Source organism: Tetranychus urticae, chromosome 1, assembly GCF_039701765.1.
Source record: "Tetranychus urticae isolate SD_2017Ah chromosome 1, NJAU_TeUrti_SD_1.0, whole genome shotgun sequence".
In the NCBI taxonomy this organism is placed as follows: domain Eukaryota; kingdom Metazoa; phylum Arthropoda; class Arachnida; order Trombidiformes; family Tetranychidae; genus Tetranychus; species Tetranychus urticae.
Window position 1 is genome coordinate 12,061,837 of NC_142958.1, and position 21,118 is coordinate 12,082,954.

General features: G+C 32.1%; 5 protein-coding genes across 5 annotated transcripts; 2 read left to right on the forward strand and 3 right to left on the reverse strand.

Moving 5' to 3' along the window:
- Positions 1-4,513: 4,513 nt before the first annotated feature.
- LOC107361410 (apolipoprotein D-like) lies at positions 4,514-5,523 on the reverse strand. Its single transcript, XM_015928239.3, has 5 exons — positions 5,361-5,523; positions 5,154-5,287; positions 5,011-5,090; positions 4,793-4,891; positions 4,514-4,703 (listed from the first exon to the last, which is right to left on the reverse strand). The coding sequence occupies exons 1-5, from the start codon at positions 5,454-5,456 to the stop codon at positions 4,549-4,551; spliced, it is 564 nt and encodes a 187-aa protein (XP_015783725.1). The 5' UTR covers positions 5,457-5,523; the 3' UTR covers positions 4,514-4,548.
- Positions 5,524-5,944: 421 nt separating this feature from the next.
- Positions 5,945-13,180, reverse strand: Cc2d2a (Coiled-coil and C2 domain containing 2A). The gene is made up of 9 exons (XM_015928319.3): positions 9,864-13,180; positions 9,573-9,796; positions 9,369-9,492; positions 7,560-7,929; positions 6,920-7,465; positions 6,734-6,856; positions 6,495-6,655; positions 6,342-6,417; positions 5,945-6,275 (listed from the first exon to the last, which is right to left on the reverse strand). The coding sequence occupies exons 1-9, from the start codon at positions 12,854-12,856 to the stop codon at positions 6,087-6,089; spliced, it is 4,806 nt and encodes a 1,601-aa protein (XP_015783805.2). The 5' UTR covers positions 12,857-13,180; the 3' UTR covers positions 5,945-6,086.
- A 1,589-nt stretch (positions 13,181-14,769) lies between these two features.
- LOC107361397 (uncharacterized) lies at positions 14,770-16,889 on the reverse strand. Its single transcript, XM_015928221.3, has 6 exons — positions 16,646-16,889; positions 16,508-16,567; positions 16,325-16,425; positions 15,553-15,832; positions 15,246-15,478; positions 14,770-15,178 (listed from the first exon to the last, which is right to left on the reverse strand). Exons 1-6 carry the CDS (start codon positions 16,731-16,733, stop codon positions 14,801-14,803), a joined length of 1,140 nt encoding a protein of 379 aa, XP_015783707.1. The 5' UTR covers positions 16,734-16,889; the 3' UTR covers positions 14,770-14,800.
- A 461-nt stretch (positions 16,890-17,350) lies between these two features.
- LOC107361398 (uncharacterized) lies at positions 17,351-18,668 on the forward strand. Its single transcript, XM_015928223.3, has 4 exons — positions 17,351-17,468; positions 17,639-17,872; positions 17,948-18,048; positions 18,122-18,668. Exons 2-4 carry the CDS (start codon positions 17,654-17,656, stop codon positions 18,453-18,455), a joined length of 654 nt encoding a protein of 217 aa, XP_015783709.1. The 5' UTR covers positions 17,351-17,468; positions 17,639-17,653; the 3' UTR covers positions 18,456-18,668.
- Positions 18,652-20,741, forward strand: LOC107361120 (uncharacterized). The gene is made up of 6 exons (XM_089268235.1): positions 18,652-18,789; positions 18,876-19,412; positions 19,514-19,631; positions 19,712-19,793; positions 19,902-20,115; positions 20,185-20,741. Exons 2-6 carry the CDS (start codon positions 19,334-19,336, stop codon positions 20,370-20,372), a joined length of 681 nt encoding a protein of 226 aa, XP_089124361.1. The 5' UTR covers positions 18,652-18,789; positions 18,876-19,333; the 3' UTR covers positions 20,373-20,741.
- Positions 20,742-21,118: the final 377 nt, after the last annotated feature.

Consider the following 21,118-nt stretch of genomic DNA (forward strand, 5'->3'; position numbering starts at 1 on the left):
TTCAGAAACTATTAGTTGATTTACTATTGGAACGGATATGAAAAATACAATTTTTACGAAAAATCTAGCTTTGGCTATTTTTTCGAACTTTTTTTGTAGACTATCGACTTACTCGTGATTAAATATATATGCACAGACAAAATCAGCTTGCTTCAGCGCTTATTTTGGATTTTAGCATTTTTGGCCTATATCTCAAAAACTATGCGTGCAATGAAAATTTAGAATGAATATTCGTAATAAGCACACAAATTTACACCGGAAAAAATATGTTCGAAAAAATTTAATTAGTAGGCCATTTTTGACATCCTCCTTTGCTTTGTTTTATTCTTATCACCTGATGCTCTATATTTTTACTCTTGTATGATATTCGTTTGAAATTTATCTCAAGTGCCAAAAATTATGATTCAGTCTATTCAATGGAAATTCTAGAGAAATAATTACACAATATAACTGTTTAATCAAGAATTTTATGTTGATTGTAATGCTTTAAAAGAAATAATTTCTAATTCAATGATCAAATTTTCTCAATAAATATGCATGTCAGTGAATAAAATCTTGATTGATTTCTTATGAAATGCACAAATAACAAATTTATTGAAATCTGTTTTTACCTTGCATTTATTATTCACAAACTGAACCCCAGTCATGAATGATCGTAAATTTATTTTCACTGAATGTAGATTCAATCCACATTTAAAGACTCAAATTTTTGGTGAAAAACCATTCCCAATGACCATAAAATTTTTTTTGAGTAACCGTTTAATTAATATTTACTGAAAAATTTTCGGAAATTTTCGTGGAATCTTTTTTTACTTCTTTTTTATCATTTAAAACAAATAATTCACATAATTGTGAATCATACAAATTTTTAGTAAATTTTGGTTAAAAAACTACTTACAAATCATAAATTATGATTCAGACTGGCAAAAATCAAATCTTGAAATGAAAATTTGAGAAAACAAAAAGATGTTACAAAAATAAAAAAACAAGACCTTTGATAAAGCGAATTTAAGTAGAGAATCTCCGTATTTTAAATAAGAATCTTTTATTCAAGAATCAGAAATTCGAGATTTAAGCACTTAATCATGTGGAAAGTTTATCTGAATAGAAAGGCTAGAATCATAGAGACTCGCAGCAGAATCAAACACTGGAGATTCATCAAGACTTAACCACTTACAATTTAATTCAGAACTTTAACTATTGTAGACTTTATTTATAGCTACATTAATCTTAGTTCTCTCTTTGTAGCCGAGTGGTTTAGAGGACAGTGCAGTGTCATGTAGGTCCTGGGTTCAAAACCCTATAAACTCAGGTAAATTTAATGTTGATGACGTCACTACATCTTTGATGATTCTTAACCTTAAGAATCTCAAATGTGGAATCTTAAATTTTTCATACGACTTGAGTCTTATATTATTCTTTAGAATCACAGGAAAAAACTTAATATAAATTGAATCGAATTTTACTCAAAAAGTAGTGTTTACTCAAATAAGAGTAAATTGTCCACTACGGAACGTTTTTCGACTCTTTTTTGAGTAAATAGTGTTCATTGACAATTGTCAATGAGAAAAAATAAAAAAATCTGGTTCCACATCTAAAAGTTAAGTTTGAGCTTTGAAAGCGATTTTATCAAAAACTTATGATCAGAGAAACTTTTTAAAGTAAACAGTTCCAGTTATTATGTCCCTGAAAGTTCATCAAGTCGAAACTCTTAACTCAAAAAGCAAAGTTTTGGCCCCTTTTGGGATATGATGTCGATTAATAAGGGATGTATAGACACCACGGTGAAAAAAGTGGTGGAAAAAGCCGATCCTGTAGCTGACAATCAATCGACATAAAAAAACTGTTAATAAAAACCATTTTCAGAATAAGAAATCCAAAATGTTGAAATCTTTAGATTTTGTCAAATTAATGATATTCATTTTGAAATGAAAAAACTCATTCTTTAAGCTAACAACTAAAAAAATTTCTAATTTTGTTACTAGGGTAAAGATTTTCAAGATTATTGACGATATCATCATTCATCATGACAATATTTTTAGTATGAACTTATGATTCTTACTCTTTGAGTGCATTTGACCTAGCAACCAGGACTGCTTGGATATTGTGCACAGAAATTGACTTGGAACTTGACAACTCAGCCAAAGATGTTGAAGCTGGATGGGCGAAGAATATTTAGAAAATGGTTAAGAATGAAAAATTCATTCTAGTCTGGTACTGTTTGATGATAAATTGATTGAATTGGTGAATCTCTATCACTTTTATAGCTTATGATAATATTCTACGCTTAGATATTGCGTATTTTTCAGCTTTGTATAGTGATTTCAAATTTTAATATGCTATCAATGGGATTGAATGACTAGCACACCGTAAAAGTGTCAAATCGTTGACCGATTTTTTGAAATAAATTGAACTGAAGAGCATTTCAATAACAGAATCATTTATTTGTTTTATTTGCAATTTTTTGACAATAGGAGTAAGAAACACAATTAATGGCTTGAGAAAAACTTAGTATCGATTGGCTCAACGTTGATTCCTTCCAAATTTATATTATTGAACAGAAGAAAATGTTGAGGGCATTTGTCTGTGAAGTTATTTAGCAGGAGCACAAGAGGCTTGGGTGATTTGTTCAGATTCAAGACAGGGTCTAACCCGAAATTATTGTAAGTACGCAATTCAGGGATTGCCTGTGTAAAATTGAAGACACAAGGAATCGGATGAATTTATAATTTTTAAATAGTTAATCTTGTATACATAAATTCAAAATGAAAACTTACATCAGGAGATACTTCACATGAACCAGCATAGGCAACTGATTTAGTACAATCAGTCTCACCAATCAAGAATTTAACTTCATAATTAACTCCAGCGACAACTTGACTTTTAGCTACTTTAATGGTAATCAGTTTCTTGTAATGAAAAATTCGGCAATATTGTTGTGGTGCTCAACACCTTTAGCAGCCAACTTAATAACCAGTTGGATCGTCAACAGAAATTTGACATTTGAATTGAATTGAAAAGAAAGCTACGAAATTGTGAATTTGGGTCTTTTCAATTGGATTTTTAATAAAGGATTTTAAATAAACTTTCAAATTGTGACCAAATCGTTTCTCGTCATCGATATAACAATCAATATGAAACCAATATAATCAGCACATGACAATCTTCATTCAATTCTAATGAAATTCACAAAAACAAGCTTATCTTGAATTGATTATTTATAGTTTGAAGAGTGTTATTCTTGATCGGCGATTCATACAAGTACGTAACCTGTGTCTAAAAATTTCTGGACAAGTTGAATAATTTGATTTATTTAATTAAATATTTGAAATTTCAAAGTAAATTTAGGGTCAATTTGAAGCTAAAGATTAGAGCTTTTCACGGATATAACTTAATCCTTGCTCGGAGGCTAAATCTACTTTCAGTTTAAGATTTTTCATGAGGTCTTTGAAATAGGTTTCTGGGAATTTTTTCACCATAGTTTTTATTCTTTTAATCAATTCTTTGGTGTTTTCAGCACAAAATCCATCAGCATAAACTTTAGATTTAAGGTGACTCCAAAAGGTTCACCTCCATTTCGCCACTAAAGCTTCTAAGCTTGATCTTTTTAATCGCTTTAAACTCACTTAACTTACGAAAAGGGGCAAAATTTTGTTTGAAATTTATTCACATTTAAATTAGTACAAAGATGATCAAGTAAATCTAATGAATTTCCAATAGCTTGCCGTATATACTCCTTACACCTTAATATGAGTTCAATTCATTTTTTTGTTAAAATTATATAAAATTCACAGTGAATTGATTTTTCTGTAGCTTCCCATACTATTAATGATTTCCATCTTAAATTAAATTGTGAAATTGAAACTAACAATATGTAAAAATAATTGAGCAAAATAAGGCTCTGAAAATGAGTTAAACCCCTCTCTAGCCTTAAGAAGATCATCTTGAAATCGTCTTTAGTGGCGAAATGAAGGTATACCACTCCAAAATACTTCAATTGGGCGAAGTTCAGGTACTGCAGGGGGATTAGATGACTTAGGAACAAAAGGAATCGAAAGTTCATCAAAAGCTGCAATTGTTCGGAGTGAGTAATGTGATGAAGCAAGATCAGGCCAGAAAATGAATCATTTGATAATTCATTATAATATTTATTAGCTATTGAGCGGGGAACACCACAATCACAAAATTTTCGAACAATTTCTGCTCTTTTACACTCTGAACTATGTATAGAAAAAATGTTTAAACATGCACTTTTCAACCCTCTCAAACTCATCATGAATAGAGACAGTGTTCATTGTCCGAAATTTTTTTCCTTTATATACATGATAGCTCATAGTGCCCTAAGCAATTCCTGAAAATTTTGAAATTATATTTAAACTAGTTTCCGAGAAAATCGCATTTATCTGAATTGTCTAGAAATTTTTAGACACAGGTTAGTAAGTTCTATAGAATATTGTATTTCATGCAATGAAATATTTATTTATGTAAATTAGGTTTTTTCGGTAACAATCAGTGCAATGAAAATTAAATTTTATTCGAATTTGAATATTATTGAGGGGAAAGGGACCAGTATTTACAATCTTTTTGGATTATTGGTCCAAATACATCGCTAGGAACGCCAACTTTATTAACCAACAAATCGTTCAGTTCAGCATATTTTTCATCACTCATGGTGTTAGTCCTTGATAAAACCCACCCGTATACTGAGATAATAAGTTGAATAATTATTAGTATTAATAAAAGTCAATTTAAATAAAAAGACATCTAGTTAACCAGCTCTAGTGATACTTACTTATGTTTGAATAACCAGGGATGTGAATACAACTGTAAGTAGCTAAATAGTTCTCGTAATCAGTATCGGCTACATAGAGAGTAACTTGATATGGAAGCCCTAGAAATCAATGAAAAATTATGATAGCTATTAATCTTAATGAAAAATAATATGTATATTGATCAATTGTTGAATTGTCAAGCATAATGTATCTTATAAAGCAGGCAAAAATTACTTACTTTTGGCCATATCATTGAGGTCGATTGAATTTTGACTACCAGTACGTATGGCCAACAATTGTTCAATATTCATTGAACCACTAGAAGATGGGTGAATAATGGCATTAAAAACAATTGAAATCATCTCAATTCAGCTTACTTACTCATGTTGAGTTCCAAGCATTGTAAAATTGAAGTCTCCATCCTCTCGAGGAGTGAAATCCTGTGTAAGACATGTAACTCTTTCTTGGGAGCCTCCCAGCTGCGATCCGGAAATTTCATACCATCGGCCGGCAATCTAGTTCAATCAAGCGCCTAATTAATGGATTAAGTCAAAACTAGCTAAACACATTATATCATTATGAACTTACTTTGCCAATATCAGCACCAGGAACAGTTGGAGGAACTGGACATTCACCAAGAGCTGAAGAAGCAACAGCAAAGACAACGAAGAGAGTGAAGATCATTTTCAAGGTTTTTGCATAAAAGGAAAAATTTAATGTCTTTTAATGAAACTTGTTGATTAACTGATGCGTATGTGTTTTATATCATCAGCTTTTATACTTTTTTTCATCAGTTTATCAAGTAATATCATTTTTATATCGAAATAAAAAATCTTATACATGTATTTACTATGAATTACCCAACAAGAATAATGCTTTCCAAACAATGAATAATGAAATCAGGGTAGAAAGATAAGTTTGTTATTTGTGAATTTCTTAAGAATAGAATGAAGATTATATCCACTATCATTCCATATTTAATGGAAATTTGATCATTTACTTGTAACTAAAATAATTTAAACCATTCATACGCAATAAAATTTCTGGTTAAACAGTTGAAATGCAACAAATAAATTCTGGTTAATTTTGGGTTTTCAGGTAAATGAATGGAGATTATGTTCACTTGAAACAAAATATTATTCACTTTATGTTGATTTCGCAGAAACGTTGGCTGTTACAGTAATAACAAGAAATCTTTTGGTCAAAATTATATGATATGCAGGACAAAATGAAAATTACTTCTGAAATGTTAAACAAAAGTCGAAAAATATTTAATGAAAACGCGGCATCCATTGTTGTATGAATAAAAGCATTTCATTTGTCTTTTAATAGAGCAGCAATGTAAACCCAAACAGACATGAGGTTACATGGATATGGATGTAAATAAACGGCCAAAGCAAAATCAACTTTACGATCTTCAATCAAATGTAATCCTGTTGCATAGACAGCTTCAGTAATGGCTTTTTCACTTGTATAAGGCATATTCAATGGAAATCCAATCATCTATAACATGAATTATTGATAAAATGAAAAATTAATTAATCATTCAAACTCATTATGAGCAATTACCTTGTGAACAGTTAGTATATCTTGCAACTCTGTGATCAGATCATTTTGTTGAAGCCGACCAAGTTTCTTTTCCAGTCTATTCGGAAGAGTAAAGTCAATGTCGAATCAAATTAATCAAGGCAGCTTCAATTAAAGCAGCATTAAATTATTTACCTTGGAAGTATTTTACGAATCTGTTGAATCGCTGTTCTATTGAAAAATGTTCGTGAATTCTTTCGCCATCTCATTAGACTTTCTCTTAGATTTTTTTCCAGGTTATTTTGCAACTGTTTAATGTATTCTTCATCAATTGGCTCATAATCAATCATTTCAGGCTGAAAAATGATAAACAATTAGCAGTTGATCTTTTTGAGAAGGGAAATAGTTGCCCTGAAACACAAGTCTTTACTCACCTGAATACTTGTAAGTCCTGGATTAGGAAATTTACGATTGAATAAGGGTTTCCAACAACTGGCTTTAGTCACATCATAATTCAACCTGTTTGGATGATCCTGCTTTTGAATGTTAGCATAAACCTGAAAATGATAAAATTGATTGCTTTCATTTCTTGGTTGGACCAAAATTTAAAGTAAAATTACATTTTCACTGGTGAATATGGTTCCGACTGCATTAAGCGGAATATAACTGTCTCTAATGTTATACTTTTCACCCGAAATCGGGTTCCAAACCGAAGGTTCTTGACCAGTGTACTCCCATACGATAACATAAGCAGTTAAACCTTCAGGAATACCAAATCCAAGGATGACTCCAGCTCTTTTGCCCAAGTAAAGGAAAAAGTTACACAAAAGAATCGCATGTTCCTCTTCATCACCAATCAACATGTCAAGGAATTGATCACAAGGAATCCAAATATCTTCAGTTCCAGGGACAGCAAAGTTATCTGGAATGGACGGAATCAGTGAGACAAAACGAGCTAATCTGTGCATTGCTTCGTCTGCTAATGATATGTTGGTTAATAGGCTTTCTGGTGGTTTGATTGGTCTTATGTATCGTGTAATTAAAACAAATTGAGCTTCCAAGTCAATGGCAAAGGCTCGAATTGCTCTTTCGGGGAATTCAGTTCGACCCAAAGATTCCCATTTCCTACCATGGATCAAGATTTTTTCAGATTCTTTCGAGTCACACTAACAAGAGACAAAAAATACAACAATTAGACAAGCTTAACATTAGCACTCGTTTTGGATTAGAAATTCAGTTTTTTCGAAAAATATGATTTACTTTGAGAGTTAATGGTTCAGGAAGCTGTAAGGTTGGATCAATTGTTAAGAATAGGGTTAAATAGGTGTTTGGTGTGGTAGAAACATCTGAACTGGAAAGGTGTTGATTAAGTTCAAAGAAACGAGAATCGTATTCATAGCCTAAGAGGACTGGCGGAGTATTTAGTTTGAATGTTCCCTCTATCTTGGAGTTGAAATATAACGTTGAAAATGGTATCTTCAATGATCCCAACCATCGTCTTTCCAACCTTTGCGATATAATTGCTCCTGATGTGTCATTAGAATTGATTGAAATTTCATCAAATAGATTGAGATAAACCCAGTCATTGATTGTGATCAAATTAGACGGACTGAAATCATCATTGGGTGCCCTGATGATAAAAAGCGGTTTTAAATGAATTTTTAAACTCAGATGCTATTATGGTTAATAAGAGCTAACCTGGTTGTTGCTAAAAAGACACAAATAACACAATTATCAAGTTTATACACAAATTGACAAGAATACACAAGTTTCTGCAAAACAAATGGTCAAAAACGGGTAAAAATAACAAAGTCTAAATTTTAATGAAGTTTAGTTTGTAGAGAATTAAAAACTGAGCCCGTTAGTGCTATTTAAAAGTTTCTCAAATGGACAGTTATCGATAAAATCGAGCCCAAAGTTTAAACTTCGACCTTATTTTGTACAATTATGGAAGCAGATTTTTTCATGAAATTCCTTTTGCTGATGAACATTTTGATGAAAAAACAGAAAATGAACTTTATTCGTGCAATAAAATTTTCTTTTTTCTGTAAAACAGATCAGTTCAATTTTAAATTAAACGTGTCGCATTCTGTGACCATAATACTTAGAGAGATGAAACTTATTTTTGGTCCATAAAAACTATTTGTACACATCATGTATCAACTCACTTTTCCGATCTATCAACAGTTCTCTCGATATTGGCCATTAACCTAAAAAGTTCGAGACTCAATATTTCGAGAATGGAATCACCTACAACTACCATTCTTTGACCAAACATTAGATTGTACTATGGGCTATAACATAGAATGGCTGAATACCTAAGAAAATCTGAGCTGTTTCATATAATAATGAATATCCTCATAACTGATAAGAAACATCATTTATCTTTATAAACTAAACTCAAATTTGACCACATAAGTAACACAGGGCTATAACTTTTTTTGTAGCATTTTGAATGACTCATTATTCGAGTAAATAAAAGCTTTTAATAAGCTTTAATGTTTGGTCGAAGAATGGTAATTGTAAATGATTTCATTCTCGAAATATTTAGTCTCGAACTTTTTAGGTTAATGGCCAATATCGCGAGAACTGTTGATAGATCGGAAGAGTTATTTGATACATGAGGTGTACAAATAGTTTTTATCGACCAAAAATAAGTTTCATCTCTCTAAGTATTATGGTCACAGAATGCGACACGTTTAATCGAAAATTGAACTGATCTGTTTTATCGAAAATATAAGGGTTTAGTTCACAAAATAAGTCCATCTTCTGGTGCACCAGCAAAATGTACATCAGCAAAAGAAATTTCATGAAAAAATGAGCTTCCATTATTGTACAAAATAAGGTCGAAGTTTCAACTTTGGGCTCGATTTTATCGATAACTGTCCATTTGAGAAACTTTTAAATAACCCTACCGGACTCAGTTTTCATTTCTCTACAAACGAACAGCGTCCAAAATTGAAAAAAGTTTATTTTTACCTGTTTTTGACCATTTGTTTTGCAGTAACTCTGTCAAGTTGTGCATAAATGTGTTATTTGTGTCTTTTTAGCAACAAACATCAAACTTACTTCAAAGCAAGGGAAAGAGTTTCGTTCCAAGTAGGTTGAGCGCCATATGCAGTGTTGGTCCTTTCAATTTGACGTTGAAAAACAACCTCAACAAATGGACTTACACGGCTTTCATAAGTTAACTCTGTATATGCATAAGATATCAAATCAATTGTTTAAATTAAGATCAAAATTGATGCAAATTACACTAACAAATGCTATTACCTCCAAGTTCAGAGTTTAGTTTATCACGCCTATTCTCGGACTCTTCTGAAGTTTGGGCCCCATTTTCAATTCTAACAGGAACATTGAAAGCGTGCATGATTGTGATTATAAGTTGAACTTGCGAGTTGCCTGATAATGGGCCAGATATCTTTTTCCGTTCCTTTCGTGTTGGATGTAAAGGACGGCGATTATGTGAAGGCAAGAAGAAATGAAAACCAAGATCTCTGATAAAATAAGTGAAAATTAGTTGATCGTAAACCAATAAACTCAAAGAAAAGAGTATTTACTTACATTCCATGAGAATCTGGCTCAGAAACAATATCATCCCAAGTCCTTGGTCTATCAATACAGCCTTCGGATTGATTCATCAGTTTGCTTCGAATTTTGAATAGTACTGCTAAAGCCTTTTCTCGTTTGGCTTCAATCCCTTTAGCCGATCGAACAGATGAATCTCTAGTTCCATTTGTATCTGAAAATATCGTTAAAGGTATTTCTCTTTCTAATAAAGGAACAGGAATCCCATTGAATTTATCGTGTTTACTGGCTCGTAGTTTGATCAATTTGAATCTAGGATTGTTCTCGATTTCCTTCTCATCCACGAATTGAATACTTTTTAGCAATACTCTGCTTGAAAATGATTCAACCTCGCCATCCTTTTGAGATGTGCCATTTTGAAACATTTGCTCATATTTACGGATAGCTTTCAATAGTTTTATGTTATCTGGATCATTGGGATCCAACATTAAAGCAGTTTTATCTCTAATCCTATTGATTTCCTCAGCCGAAAAAGAATCAATATTGATGTTAGTGTGCGATAATGAGACTGAAGCTGGAGCTAAAATGGTTCCTGAATCATCAATTGACCAGGCTGAGCTGTAAAATAAATTTCCTGAACAAATTACTGTCGATTCACCAGATAAAACTTGAAAAGGTTCTTCATTCAATGTTAAAGTATCTTCTCTTGGCAATGTAACTGCATCAGGCCAAGGAAGGATGCCGCTGGTTAATCGAGTCAACTTAGCGGGTCCTTTCTTTTCCCATACACTGTAAGTCATCTCTTTAGGTTCCTCTGTTAGGTCAACAATGAACCTTTGATCCCAAGTAACAACGAAATTGTAGTCAACTTCTTGTTCAATTGTCTTGGTTCGATTTGAGCCATTAAGCTTAACTTCGACGAAATACTTTAAATTTTTCATTAGTGAACGACGTTTTTGCTCATAAGCAGGACAATCAGGTCCAGAAGATAGAGGAGTGTCGAAAGAAAGCGTTAATTCGGTAAACTTGGGTTCACCAGGAACTCGACCATCCAACAGTAAAGTTTCCGCAGAAATTTGTTGCTTCAATTCATTCTCATCAATTGATTTAGGTGGTGGCTCAGGTTTGACTTTTTCTGGGGTTGAAGTAGGATTCTTTAAGGAAGCATCAAGATTTGAACTACTGGCTTCTTCAATCATGTCATCGTCTTCATGTTTAGGAGACCTACGAACTGACCTTTGCCAGCTTTTCCAAGACCTTAAATCTCTTCGGTAATCAGCTAATGCCCGTGCATATGTTTCTTTAACCATTGACCATTGAATTTTGAAATCCTCTTCAACTAAATTGTTCCAAATTTTCCTTTCTTCTTCTTCAGACAATTGATTGGCCTCTTCCTTGTAGGTCAACTTTACTGTTGTTGATGAAAATTCTTGATTACGCCTTTTATCAACCAACTCTTCCCATGTGCTTAAAAGTTCAAGTAAAATAGATCTCAGTTGAGTTAACGCTTTCCTCCGAGCAATGAATGTCTCACTCAGTTGTCGACGATAGTTGATTAAACGCTCCAACCGCTGATTCGGTTGTTGGCCATTATCTTCAGACTCTTTGTCTGTAACATTTGCAAGCGATATTTTAAGCGATTCAATCTTTCTGTTCAATAATGTTATTGTTCCTTCAGTCAAAGTTTCCCTGTAATTGCGATATAATTTCAGCAATTTCGCAGCTAGAATATTTTCATCGCCAAATGCCAGATGATTGGTAAACTGAATAGAATGTAAATTGAATTCGATTCGATACTTGACAGTCTTTTCTTTGTTAAATGATTCAATGAATTTATGTTTAGACATGGTGGGCTGAAGAGTGTATAAATCGGTGCTGCTTGAGGTCAGTTCAGGAGAAGAGACGATTTTCAAAGTATCAAAAAATGTAATCCAAACTGTAAAATATGTCCAAAGTAAATCAAATAAAGTACGGAATCGTCCTTGGAACCAAGCCAATCCAGAGTCACGATATAACCTCTGGTAAAGCTTATTTATATTCCGCTGAGATAATGTTTTAGGTGCTGGTTGACAGTAGAGACCATCATTTCTTGGATTGTAACCTTCACCACGACCAAATCTAATATGATCTGGAATTGGATCGTTAGAAGTGATTGTTAATAATTGAGCTTCTTTTTCTCGGCGTAGACTGGTCGATCTTATTTCCACTTCTGACCTTTCACACAAATGCAATTCTTCAGTTGAAGCAAACAATTGTTTAACTAACAATTTTCCACTTGCAGAGTCATCAGAGTTTATGGTTATAGTGTCATCATGTTTCAATTTTTGATCACTAATCACTGTTCCGTCATCTCCATCATCATAGTTTGAAGATGTCGATGGTTCATTGACAATTGATCCGTCTTTGGTTGTTTTAGATGATGACTTAAAAGATGAAGCAAAAAAGTCGTAACTTTGATCAGGTGAAGGATAAGTAAGATTACCCGATGATTTAGATCCGTGATCGAGTAATGTGGCCAAAGATGTTTGCCAATCTTTTCGACCTTTTAATCGAGCCTCAATCAAGTTACTTAAGTCACTAACTCCTTCTATTTGTCTTGTTGGTAACGGTGTTTTGGTGACGGACTCTTTCACTGTTTTTATCCTGGATCTTATTCGAGTTCGAAAAGCAGCTGATATTGTTTGATCTAAAAGTGGTGTGCCGGTTCGACTTCCACCTCCAAAGGTTGCGGTACTTGATCTTGATGCTGTTGGTGAATCACCATCACCGTTGATTGTAGCATGAGTGTCTATTCGAAGAGGTTCAATTGTTGAAACTTCTTGTTCATTTAAATAATCATCACCAAATGAAGCCTTCTTGTTGGGTCGACGATTTGTAGATGAAGTGGGTCGGGTTGCTGCGGGTATTGATAATAAATCATCACTTTTATCAGATGACCGAAGGGATTTGTTTGACCTGATATTATCCAATTTTTTGGTTGGTCGATGACCAGAAACTATTTCAGATGATTCTTCTGAACTTGAATCCATGGATGAAACAAAGTATAAGAATGCTTTTCATTTAAAAAATTATGAGAATTTATTTTAATTGCAGAATATCAAAATGACTTTTTAAAATTTAATTTCACTCAAAAAATTGGAGATTACAAGAATCAGTTTCAATAACAATGTTGTTATGGAGACCGTTAGTGTATTGAATTAGAAACAAACAAAATACAAGCTTCAGATCTTTTAGGGAATACAATAATTTATAGAAATCAGATTTCTTAAGAAAATTACAAAATGATTCGAGAAATTGGCTGAACAACATCATGAAAATGTGAAATAATTTCATTCAGTCAACTTTACAAAGCTAAATTGTAAAGAATTGTCAAGGCAAGAAAGAAACCAGCAAAACATCAAAAACATGAAGCCTTCCGATGACAATTCTAGATAGCCCTACTTCGATAGACAAAATCCAAATTAGTTGTGACCAAAATGAACCATAATTAAATAACCATGTAATGTAAACTGCTCGAGAAGCATGAATGCATAAGGCATAGAATAATCCAACGAAGCAACAATCAATTGGCCATCTTAATTGGGATATACGTCGACCAACTGCAGCCTTTACAATAGCAACTGTTAGGAAATCGAGAAACAGGCCAGCGTATAGCTACGCTGATGGATTACTTGACGGCCAAAGGTGAATGGAAATGATTACGCCAACAAACCAAGGTATTCCAGGACATGATCACTCCAAAGTTGATAACAAATGTTGGCATCTATCCCATTTAGGATAGTTTTTATCCACTGATTTACTTAACTTAATGTCAAATCCATTTTATTAATCCATATTAAATTTGAAACAATGTTAATAATAGTTAAAAACGAAGACACATTATTCAGGTTTGATCAATTATTGACTGAAGCTTATGATTCAATCATGATGAGAAATTACATCAACATAACTTGTTGGTAAAGCCTATTTTTACACAGGAGTTATCTCCTTGGATTCAATACTTTGATAGATGATACTTGATTTCATTGGATGAACAGCTTCTGGCGGTAGTTTTGTTTTGTACTTTCGTTGGTGATAATCACAATTATATCTAGAATTACTGATTTAATAACAATAATTATATGAGAAATGAGAAATTGAAGAGAGTTTTCAGTTAATATTTGTATTTTCCTTTGATCAACTTCCTCCTGTTTGAGCAAACTTTCAGTTTTTCACACTAACACTGAATTTTAAACACACAGATTAAATTATACCATTTATTAGATTAATATGGTTAAATAACGATTAACTTTTAAACCTGTGTCACATATAATGTCCAATTAATTAAAAAAAAACTAAAATAGCTCTAATTAAACTCTAAATGAGAGCTCAACATGAGATGGTACAAGAAAAGCACTTCGAGTAAAAATAGTCTCGGAGCCTAATTTTACAATGAAAAAGTACAAATAGCGATTTCCTAACTTGTTGGTAACAATTTGTACAGCGGTTAATTAGTCAGTTTTTGAAAAGTTCAATCATATGTTTGGTTACTAAGCAACAAAGAAGCTTGATTGAATCAAGATTTTTTATTCAATTTTATTGTGTCCATACAATGTTGCGTCAAATAATTTGCATTTGTGCAACTGCAAATTCGGTTGATCAATACCGTTTCATCGCATTTTGTTCAAAGCCTAAACTTTGATGATATTTAAAGTTATGTGTTATTTAGTTATTAAAATTACTTTTTTCGGACAAACAGAAGCTTTCCTTCCATTAATACAATAAATATCTGATTGGTATCCGATGGTCATGATAAGTGAGAATACTTTCAGAAAAAGATTACAAAAGTTTGTGAAAAATTGATAGGTTATACCTCAATCTGCTAAAATTGTTCAGAAATATTTATACAGGTCGAATTTCAATCAAAACCTTTCGGAAATAATGATTATTGAAACTTCAATAATCAAAACTAAATATTCTCAATAAAATTCTGTTTATTGATCAGGATCGAGTAGAATAGGTAAACGATTATGATTTCTGAGAAAACAGTATTTCATGAAATCAAATCCACGACCGATTCGTACACGTTTGGCTGATAGCTGAGGCCATTTCTTTGTTATTTTAGGCCATTTTTGGTAGTAAAATGATATTGAACGATTATGACGTCCACAGTACTGATCAATATATTCAGTTGACTTTTCGGTTACTTTGCGCGAGTATCTGATGTCAATAAGGATAATACGAGGAAGTAGCTCTAAAAGTTCGGGAATATTTCTATCAGATATTGCTTCGCCTCCTCTGACCGCCAAATGCTTCAAATTTGGGTACTTGCTCAATATGCGTCTTAAAACTGACCAGTTTTGATTTTCATGCTGTCATGTTAAAAAGGAAAACAAAAAACGTTGTAGAATCTGAGTTTAAATTTTCAAAAATACTAACAAATTGAAGAACCAAATCTTCCAAGAAATGATTTTTGATTCCACTGTTGACATGAAAATCTTGATCAGTTTGAATATAATGAAAGGCACTTTTCAAATGTGGACAGTGATCTGCGAGGCTGAATCCATGATAATGCTCTAGTTCCCCGTATAGATCAAGATAAAAACATATTTCTAAAATCTCAAGTTTTTCAAGAACAGGTCCAACATAAAATTCGTCATCAAAAGGGGAACCTGTTTCATAAACAAGAAGATATGAATACATTGTAAGATGATAGTCAAATAAACCAAGAAAATGAATAGCTTACGATCGTATCTTTCAATGTGAAGTCGTTGCAAATTCGGAAAATATCTAGCACAACTGGCAAATTCAGAAACAATACTGGTTACGAATAATTGTTTCATTTTTGGTCCTTGGATCTCATTGGCGAAAAAATTAGAGACTTCTTTTATCGCTAACATTTCAAGCGATGAATTATGACAAATAACATCTTCCAAATCAATAAAATAGTCACATTTAAATTGAAGTCCTTTGACTTCTACGTTTGAGATGAAATCATTATCAAGTGTTCTTTCAACATCTAATATCTAGAGAAAGATAAACTTAATTATTTGCATTTAATGTGATTTGCATAATATTGTAATTTGGCTTTGATTATTTACATGATGATCAATATTACTTTTCAACTTGTTAATCAATGCTTCCTCAAATTGTTTTTACTTCTTATCAATCGTACTAGTACTGAAAATGAAAGGTTGATCAAATGTAAGGATGATTTGTATTCATTTCATTTGCTATTTGTGGATAGGGATATACCTTTGTCGAGCTGTTCAAGAAGAAATATTCTTTATCCTTATCCTCATTTCCTCGAATCGTAAATTTGACGAATTTATAATCGAATAGCGAATTGATAATTCAATTCCAGTTTCTAGTCAAATTGTAAGAAATGGTTCAATTTGATAGTTTTTCATCTCAACGTTGATCTTTTCAATTTGACAAAATTGAAGATTGGGTTTTGGGTTTTTTAATTTTATGTTGCTGACTCTATTACCATCATATTTATCATGATATTAACCAACCTTGAGTCTAGGAAACCATTTTAATTGTTCCAATCGCTCTAATTCATCATCCTTAAAGAACATGGTATAACTAGCAGGATAAGCATCCTTTTCCAATGAATCTTTATCGAAATAAGGAGTTAATTACTATCATCTTTATTGGTTAATAACAAATTTTTCGTTCATATTAAAGTTTTAACTCACCTGTTAAGTATTTAACATTGTGTAATCTTTCGAGAACCAAGTATTTCCATCTCTCACAGACTGTTGATAGATTGAAGACAATTGTTAGGGTTTTCAAAGTATAATAAACAATGAAATTGAGAGGAAATCTATATTTACCTGCAGCACAATTGAGAAGAGTCCCAAATGTATTGAAAAGATTGAAAATATATAATAAGCATTCATCAGGCAACTTATCGATATTCATTTCATCAATTTAAAAGACAATGTAAAAAGATGTAGTTTGTAGTTGTAAAAAGTCCAAATGTCAAAGAATTGTTTGTGATGAACAGTTTATTGTGAATCAAGCAACAGACTTTACACGTAAATATCAGATAATTGTATGAGTGTGAATAGCTTATTCCTACGACTCACAAAGCTGGTTACCAGAGTAATGTTAACTATATAATAAGGTTAACTTAATAATGATCTTAATTCAATCTAACTATGCTTTAATTTAAATTTTAGTAAAAAATAAAAACATGTAACTGAATTAAACATTGATTTGTTGTTTTGCTTCTATTCGCCATTATTTGCCTTTTACTAGATATTTTATTGATCTTTTCTCTCACAAGAAAAAAGCTCCGCTTTACGCAGAGAGCCATTAACATAAACGAGGACAGAGGTCTGAGCACAGAGCCCAGTTCGGCAAGGGTAAATTAGTTTGTCGCTTTTGGACATACAAGTTATTAAAGTAACAATTTGTACAGCGGTTAATTAGCCAGCTTTTGAAAAGTTCAATCATATGTTTGGTTGCTAAGCAACGAAGAAGCTTGATTGAATCAAGATTTTTTATTCAATTTTATTCAATCAGTATTATTATTGTTTGATTTCATTTCAGTACATTTGAATCTTTGTCTTTACGGGTTTTTCGTGATTCTACATGTATGGCTTAGTGATTTAAATACCAGATGTGTCATTAGGTTGTCATTATACTAGCAAGGTAAGTTCACATTTGCTTAACATAAGATTTCGATCCACATTAAATTCATTAGATTTGGTTAAATCCACTTTTGATTTATCCGTTTGGATTAGCCGGTCTGTTTTTTCGAGTTCAATTTCTAGCAATCAACTCTAATTCAGAACTCTTTATTTCTTTGTCTTTGTCAACAGGACTGTGATCATACGATGCATAATGTAAAATTACTTGTTCACCACTTTCTCAGTCTAGTTTCTGGTACTTTGGCGCTATTTATTTTAAATCCATGGCGAGAAGCATCTCTAGCTGAACGAATTCCCCTGGTCTCATGTTTTCTTCTCATTTTTGAGCCGCTCAAGGTTCTTTTTATTGGCTATATTGGATACAGAGGCAGAGGACGAGCGCCATTTTCCGTTTTGTGGGAAAAAGTGAGTGTCAACAACTTGGTTGATTAAAAGATCATTGTCGCAGGTTTAATAATTATCTTTTTTTCTTAAAATTAGAGTTATGTGTCCAAGAATTTAAATCGTATTGGATTAAATCTTCTTTTTATCTCTTTAATTATTGTTCTAATAATTTTATGTTTAGGAGCTCCATTATTAAGGTATGTTATTTCAATATGTATGATAATTTCATGTAAATTACAATTTTGTTTTCTTGTTTATACTTTATCGCAGTGAATTAGATCAAACTTTCTTCTTGGCTCTCTGCATTACATTCACATCTGTTCTACCAATACTCATCACTGATCCATCTTTGCCATTATCCTCTTCAATCTTAAGGATTATCAATTTTTTGTTCAATCCAGCGGCCAGATTTAATCAATGGGACTCTAGTTTTGCCGTGAATCTCAGACTAGTTGCTATATTTGCCTGGTTTGGGGCTTTTCTTCTCAAACTCGATTGGATTGTTTCGTGGAAAGTTTATCCTATTACATCGATCATGACCTCTCTTTATGGGTACTTGATTGCAAGCCTTTTCAATCTATGCAGGATCTCAGTCAGATTTTAGTCATTTAAGATGCCAATGAAACTATGGAGCATCTAAATAATGTTCCGTAGTGTAGTTTTATACGAAAATGTAAATCACTTCTTGATATAGTCAATTTAACAGAGCTGAATTACTGTCTACTAAACGTCTCTTCAATTACCAATGATTTCAGAAACTTTGTACAGAAATAATGTTATGAACTAAAACAAAATGCTTTAACATTTTACATTAAAATCTTTTATGTTTCATCAATTTTTCGGAGTCTTACAATTTTCAGCAAAAAGCAAAGAGACGGATGCAAGGAAATATAGGATCCCATAAATCAGCATAATCAGGAAGATGAAGATATAGACAGGTATTTATCAAACTATCAATTGTTTGTGAATTATGTTTATTAGAAGCACGCAACAATTTGTAATATTATTGTACTTTTTCCATAAGTCCGCATAATAAGGAAAATGATGGAGACAAGATGAAAGTCAGTCAATTAAATGACACTAAAGATGCAACTGGTTAAAAGGGTCATTAATTTGGACTCCAGAAAAGGCAAGGTGAAGATATTTTTGGATGACCCTGTCTTTATTTTGTTTTGTCATCGCGATTGTTTAATTATGACATGTGGAAGTGTAGATATAAGTGGGTAAAACAAGAGTGGGCTAGTTAAGGTGAATTAATGGGATCGAGATGAGGACATTTTGGACGTCATCAAAATAATATTAATGAAATAGATGCAGGCTGTCCATTCAATCGCTACATTGTACAAACAATTGACCATATTTGTTTATTAGACTCCTAAGAGCGATTTGATCAACATCTTTTCTCTAGTATTAAATATTTTTACACAATATATATATTGGTCAGTTATATCACAGCCAACAGTGTGTATCTTACCTTTAATCATGATTAGTCAAGTTAAAATTACAACTTTAGGAATTATCTTAGTGTCCATTATCCAAATTTGGCTTCCAAATGTAGCAGGTAAACAAATCTCTAAGTTTACTCTTAAATCTAATTTCTTTTAATAAGTGATTTGTAAAGTTAATTTTTTTGCTTAATTTTTATTCCTATCGACTTCAAAGGTCATAAGATACATTTATCAGATGGTACACTTAAATTAATCATTCGTAGTTATGTAAACGATTTACTTACAAAATATCAGCCAGATCCAAATCTGCGATCCCATCTTCATAAAATGAGGTAAGAAAATGTCCATGAAATTTTCGTTAAATTCTGATTGTTATTCCTTCATCTTCTTTAATTAACTTGTTAATTTACAGCTCTCATGTTGTTAATCACCCTGCATTGTATCAAAAACGTTTGTATATTGGATCTGAGCCTCCAACACATGATCCAGAAATTGTAAGTTAAATCCATTCATTTAATATAATTTTATTTTGGTGATATTTTCATTATTTACTTACTAAATTTACTGCTACATGATTATTTTATTTGATTATTTACAATTAGGAAGATGATCAATCATCAATGATGGTGATGAAACGAAAAGTACCTAAAGAAGAAACCCCAACCGAACAGTTTCCATCTGAAGAAATATGTCCGACTAATAGACAATGGGAACAAATCAACAAGACTCATGATTTATACGATAATGAAGTTGAAGTTATTCAAGAAGAAGGAATGACTCAATTTATTTATACATATCGATGTTCATCTAATAAAGGTAATTGTTACATAAACACAGTTAACATCATTTAAGGCTTAATATGAATGAATTTGTTTGCTATTTCAGCCTCATCGTGTGTTGGTATTTCGCCATTGTACAATAGCGAATGTACAGAGCGTAATGGATGGGTTTACATGTTGCACAAGAAGCCTGGTGATGAAGCACCTCAATGGGGTTATGTTGCCGCTCCACATCATTGTGCTTGTAAAATACAACCCAAACTGGAAGTAACTGTACCATCAAGTGAACGTTGAAGTCTTTAATCATTGAATCAATTGTTCCAATCCAGTCTTCCTTGGATTCATCATCATTCTCAAATATATTTGATTCAATTCAAATTTGTGTTTCTGTTTCCAATATTGCAAAAATTTCACGCAAAAAAGTTTCTTTTCAATCATCATTCAAATTGGTTATAAAATATGATTTAAATCAATTTAAACCAAACTATCATCAACTAAACCAAGCATCATCCGAACCAGAGTTACAGGTTCAAAAACATTGAATTATCTGTCTATTAAGAAGGCAATAGCCAAGTATTACAAATCGGAATATAATTCTTATTGTAATCCAAACATTAAAATCTGCATAAAGAAATTAAAAATCAAGTCCGACTCTATTCATGATATCTCTTTTAATCATATTTTTCATTGTCAAATGAGAATTAATAAAATGATTGAATAAAAAAAATCCGATGACTTAATTCAAATCAAACTTCTAATTAAACTTAAAGTAAAGATTTTCTAGATTATATCGATGGAAAGTTGAAAACACATTGTAATTAGTTCAGTGATCTGTTTTTAGTAGATTACTGATCCAAGATTGTATGAACAGTTTGATAGAAGTGAGAAAAGGATCAGAATTAATCTATCCAGATAAAACTCAATCCTATCCTAAAATAACCATTTGAACATTTCGAATTGAGCATGTTCCATCAGCTGTTGATAAATTCAAGAAACCATGTTGAAGATGATGAAAGTAATATCAATGGAAACGATAAAAC

What these genes read in the sequence shown, in the direction of transcription:
- LOC107361410 (XM_015928239.3), bottom strand. Translation starts at nt 5,456, where the DNA reads ATGATCTTCACTCTCTTCGTTGTCTTTGCTGTTGCTTCTTCAGCTCTT. An exon ending in CTGGTGCTGATATTGGCAAA is followed by an intron (nt 5,288 to 5,360) that starts GTAAGTTCATAA and finishes TGATTGAACTAG; the next exon opens with ATTGCCGGCCGATGGTATGA. An exon ending in CCCTGGTTATTCAAACATAA is followed by an intron (nt 4,704 to 4,792) that starts GTAAGTATCACT and finishes TTATTATCTCAG; the next exon opens with TATACGGGTGGGTTTTATCA.
- Cc2d2a (XM_015928319.3), bottom strand. Translation starts at nt 12,856, where the DNA reads ATGGATTCAAGTTCAGAAGAATCATCTGAAATAGTTTCTGGTCATCGA. An exon ending in ACTCTTTCCCTTGCTTTGAA is followed by an intron (nt 7,930 to 9,368) that starts GTAAGTTTGATG and finishes TTTTATCATCAG; the next exon opens with GGCACCCAATGATGATTTCA. An exon ending in ATTCGTAAAATACTTCCAAG is followed by an intron (nt 6,418 to 6,494) that starts GTAAATAATTTA and finishes TCTTCCGAATAG; the next exon opens with ACTGGAAAAGAAACTTGGTC.
- LOC107361397 (XM_015928221.3), bottom strand. Translation starts at nt 16,733, where the DNA reads ATGAATATCGATAAGTTGCCTGATGAATGCTTATTATATATTTTCAAT. An exon ending in TCACATTGAAAGATACGATC is followed by an intron (nt 15,479 to 15,552) that starts GTAAGCTATTCA and finishes TTTATGAAACAG; the next exon opens with GTTCCCCTTTTGATGACGAA. An exon ending in AAGATTTGGTTCTTCAATTT is followed by an intron (nt 15,179 to 15,245) that starts GTTAGTATTTTT and finishes TTAACATGACAG; the next exon opens with CATGAAAATCAAAACTGGTC.
- LOC107361398 (XM_015928223.3), top strand. Translation starts at nt 17,654, where the DNA reads ATGCATAATGTAAAATTACTTGTTCACCACTTTCTCAGTCTAGTTTCT. An exon ending in TTTCCGTTTTGTGGGAAAAA is followed by an intron (nt 17,873 to 17,947) that starts GTGAGTGTCAAC and finishes TCTTAAAATTAG; the next exon opens with AGTTATGTGTCCAAGAATTT. An exon ending in TTAGGAGCTCCATTATTAAG is followed by an intron (nt 18,049 to 18,121) that starts GTATGTTATTTC and finishes ACTTTATCGCAG; the next exon opens with TGAATTAGATCAAACTTTCT.
- LOC107361120 (XM_089268235.1), top strand. Translation starts at nt 19,334, where the DNA reads ATGATTAGTCAAGTTAAAATTACAACTTTAGGAATTATCTTAGTGTCC. An exon ending in TTGGCTTCCAAATGTAGCAG is followed by an intron (nt 19,413 to 19,513) that starts GTAAACAAATCT and finishes TCGACTTCAAAG; the next exon opens with GTCATAAGATACATTTATCA. An exon ending in CAACACATGATCCAGAAATT is followed by an intron (nt 19,794 to 19,901) that starts GTAAGTTAAATC and finishes ATTTACAATTAG; the next exon opens with GAAGATGATCAATCATCAAT.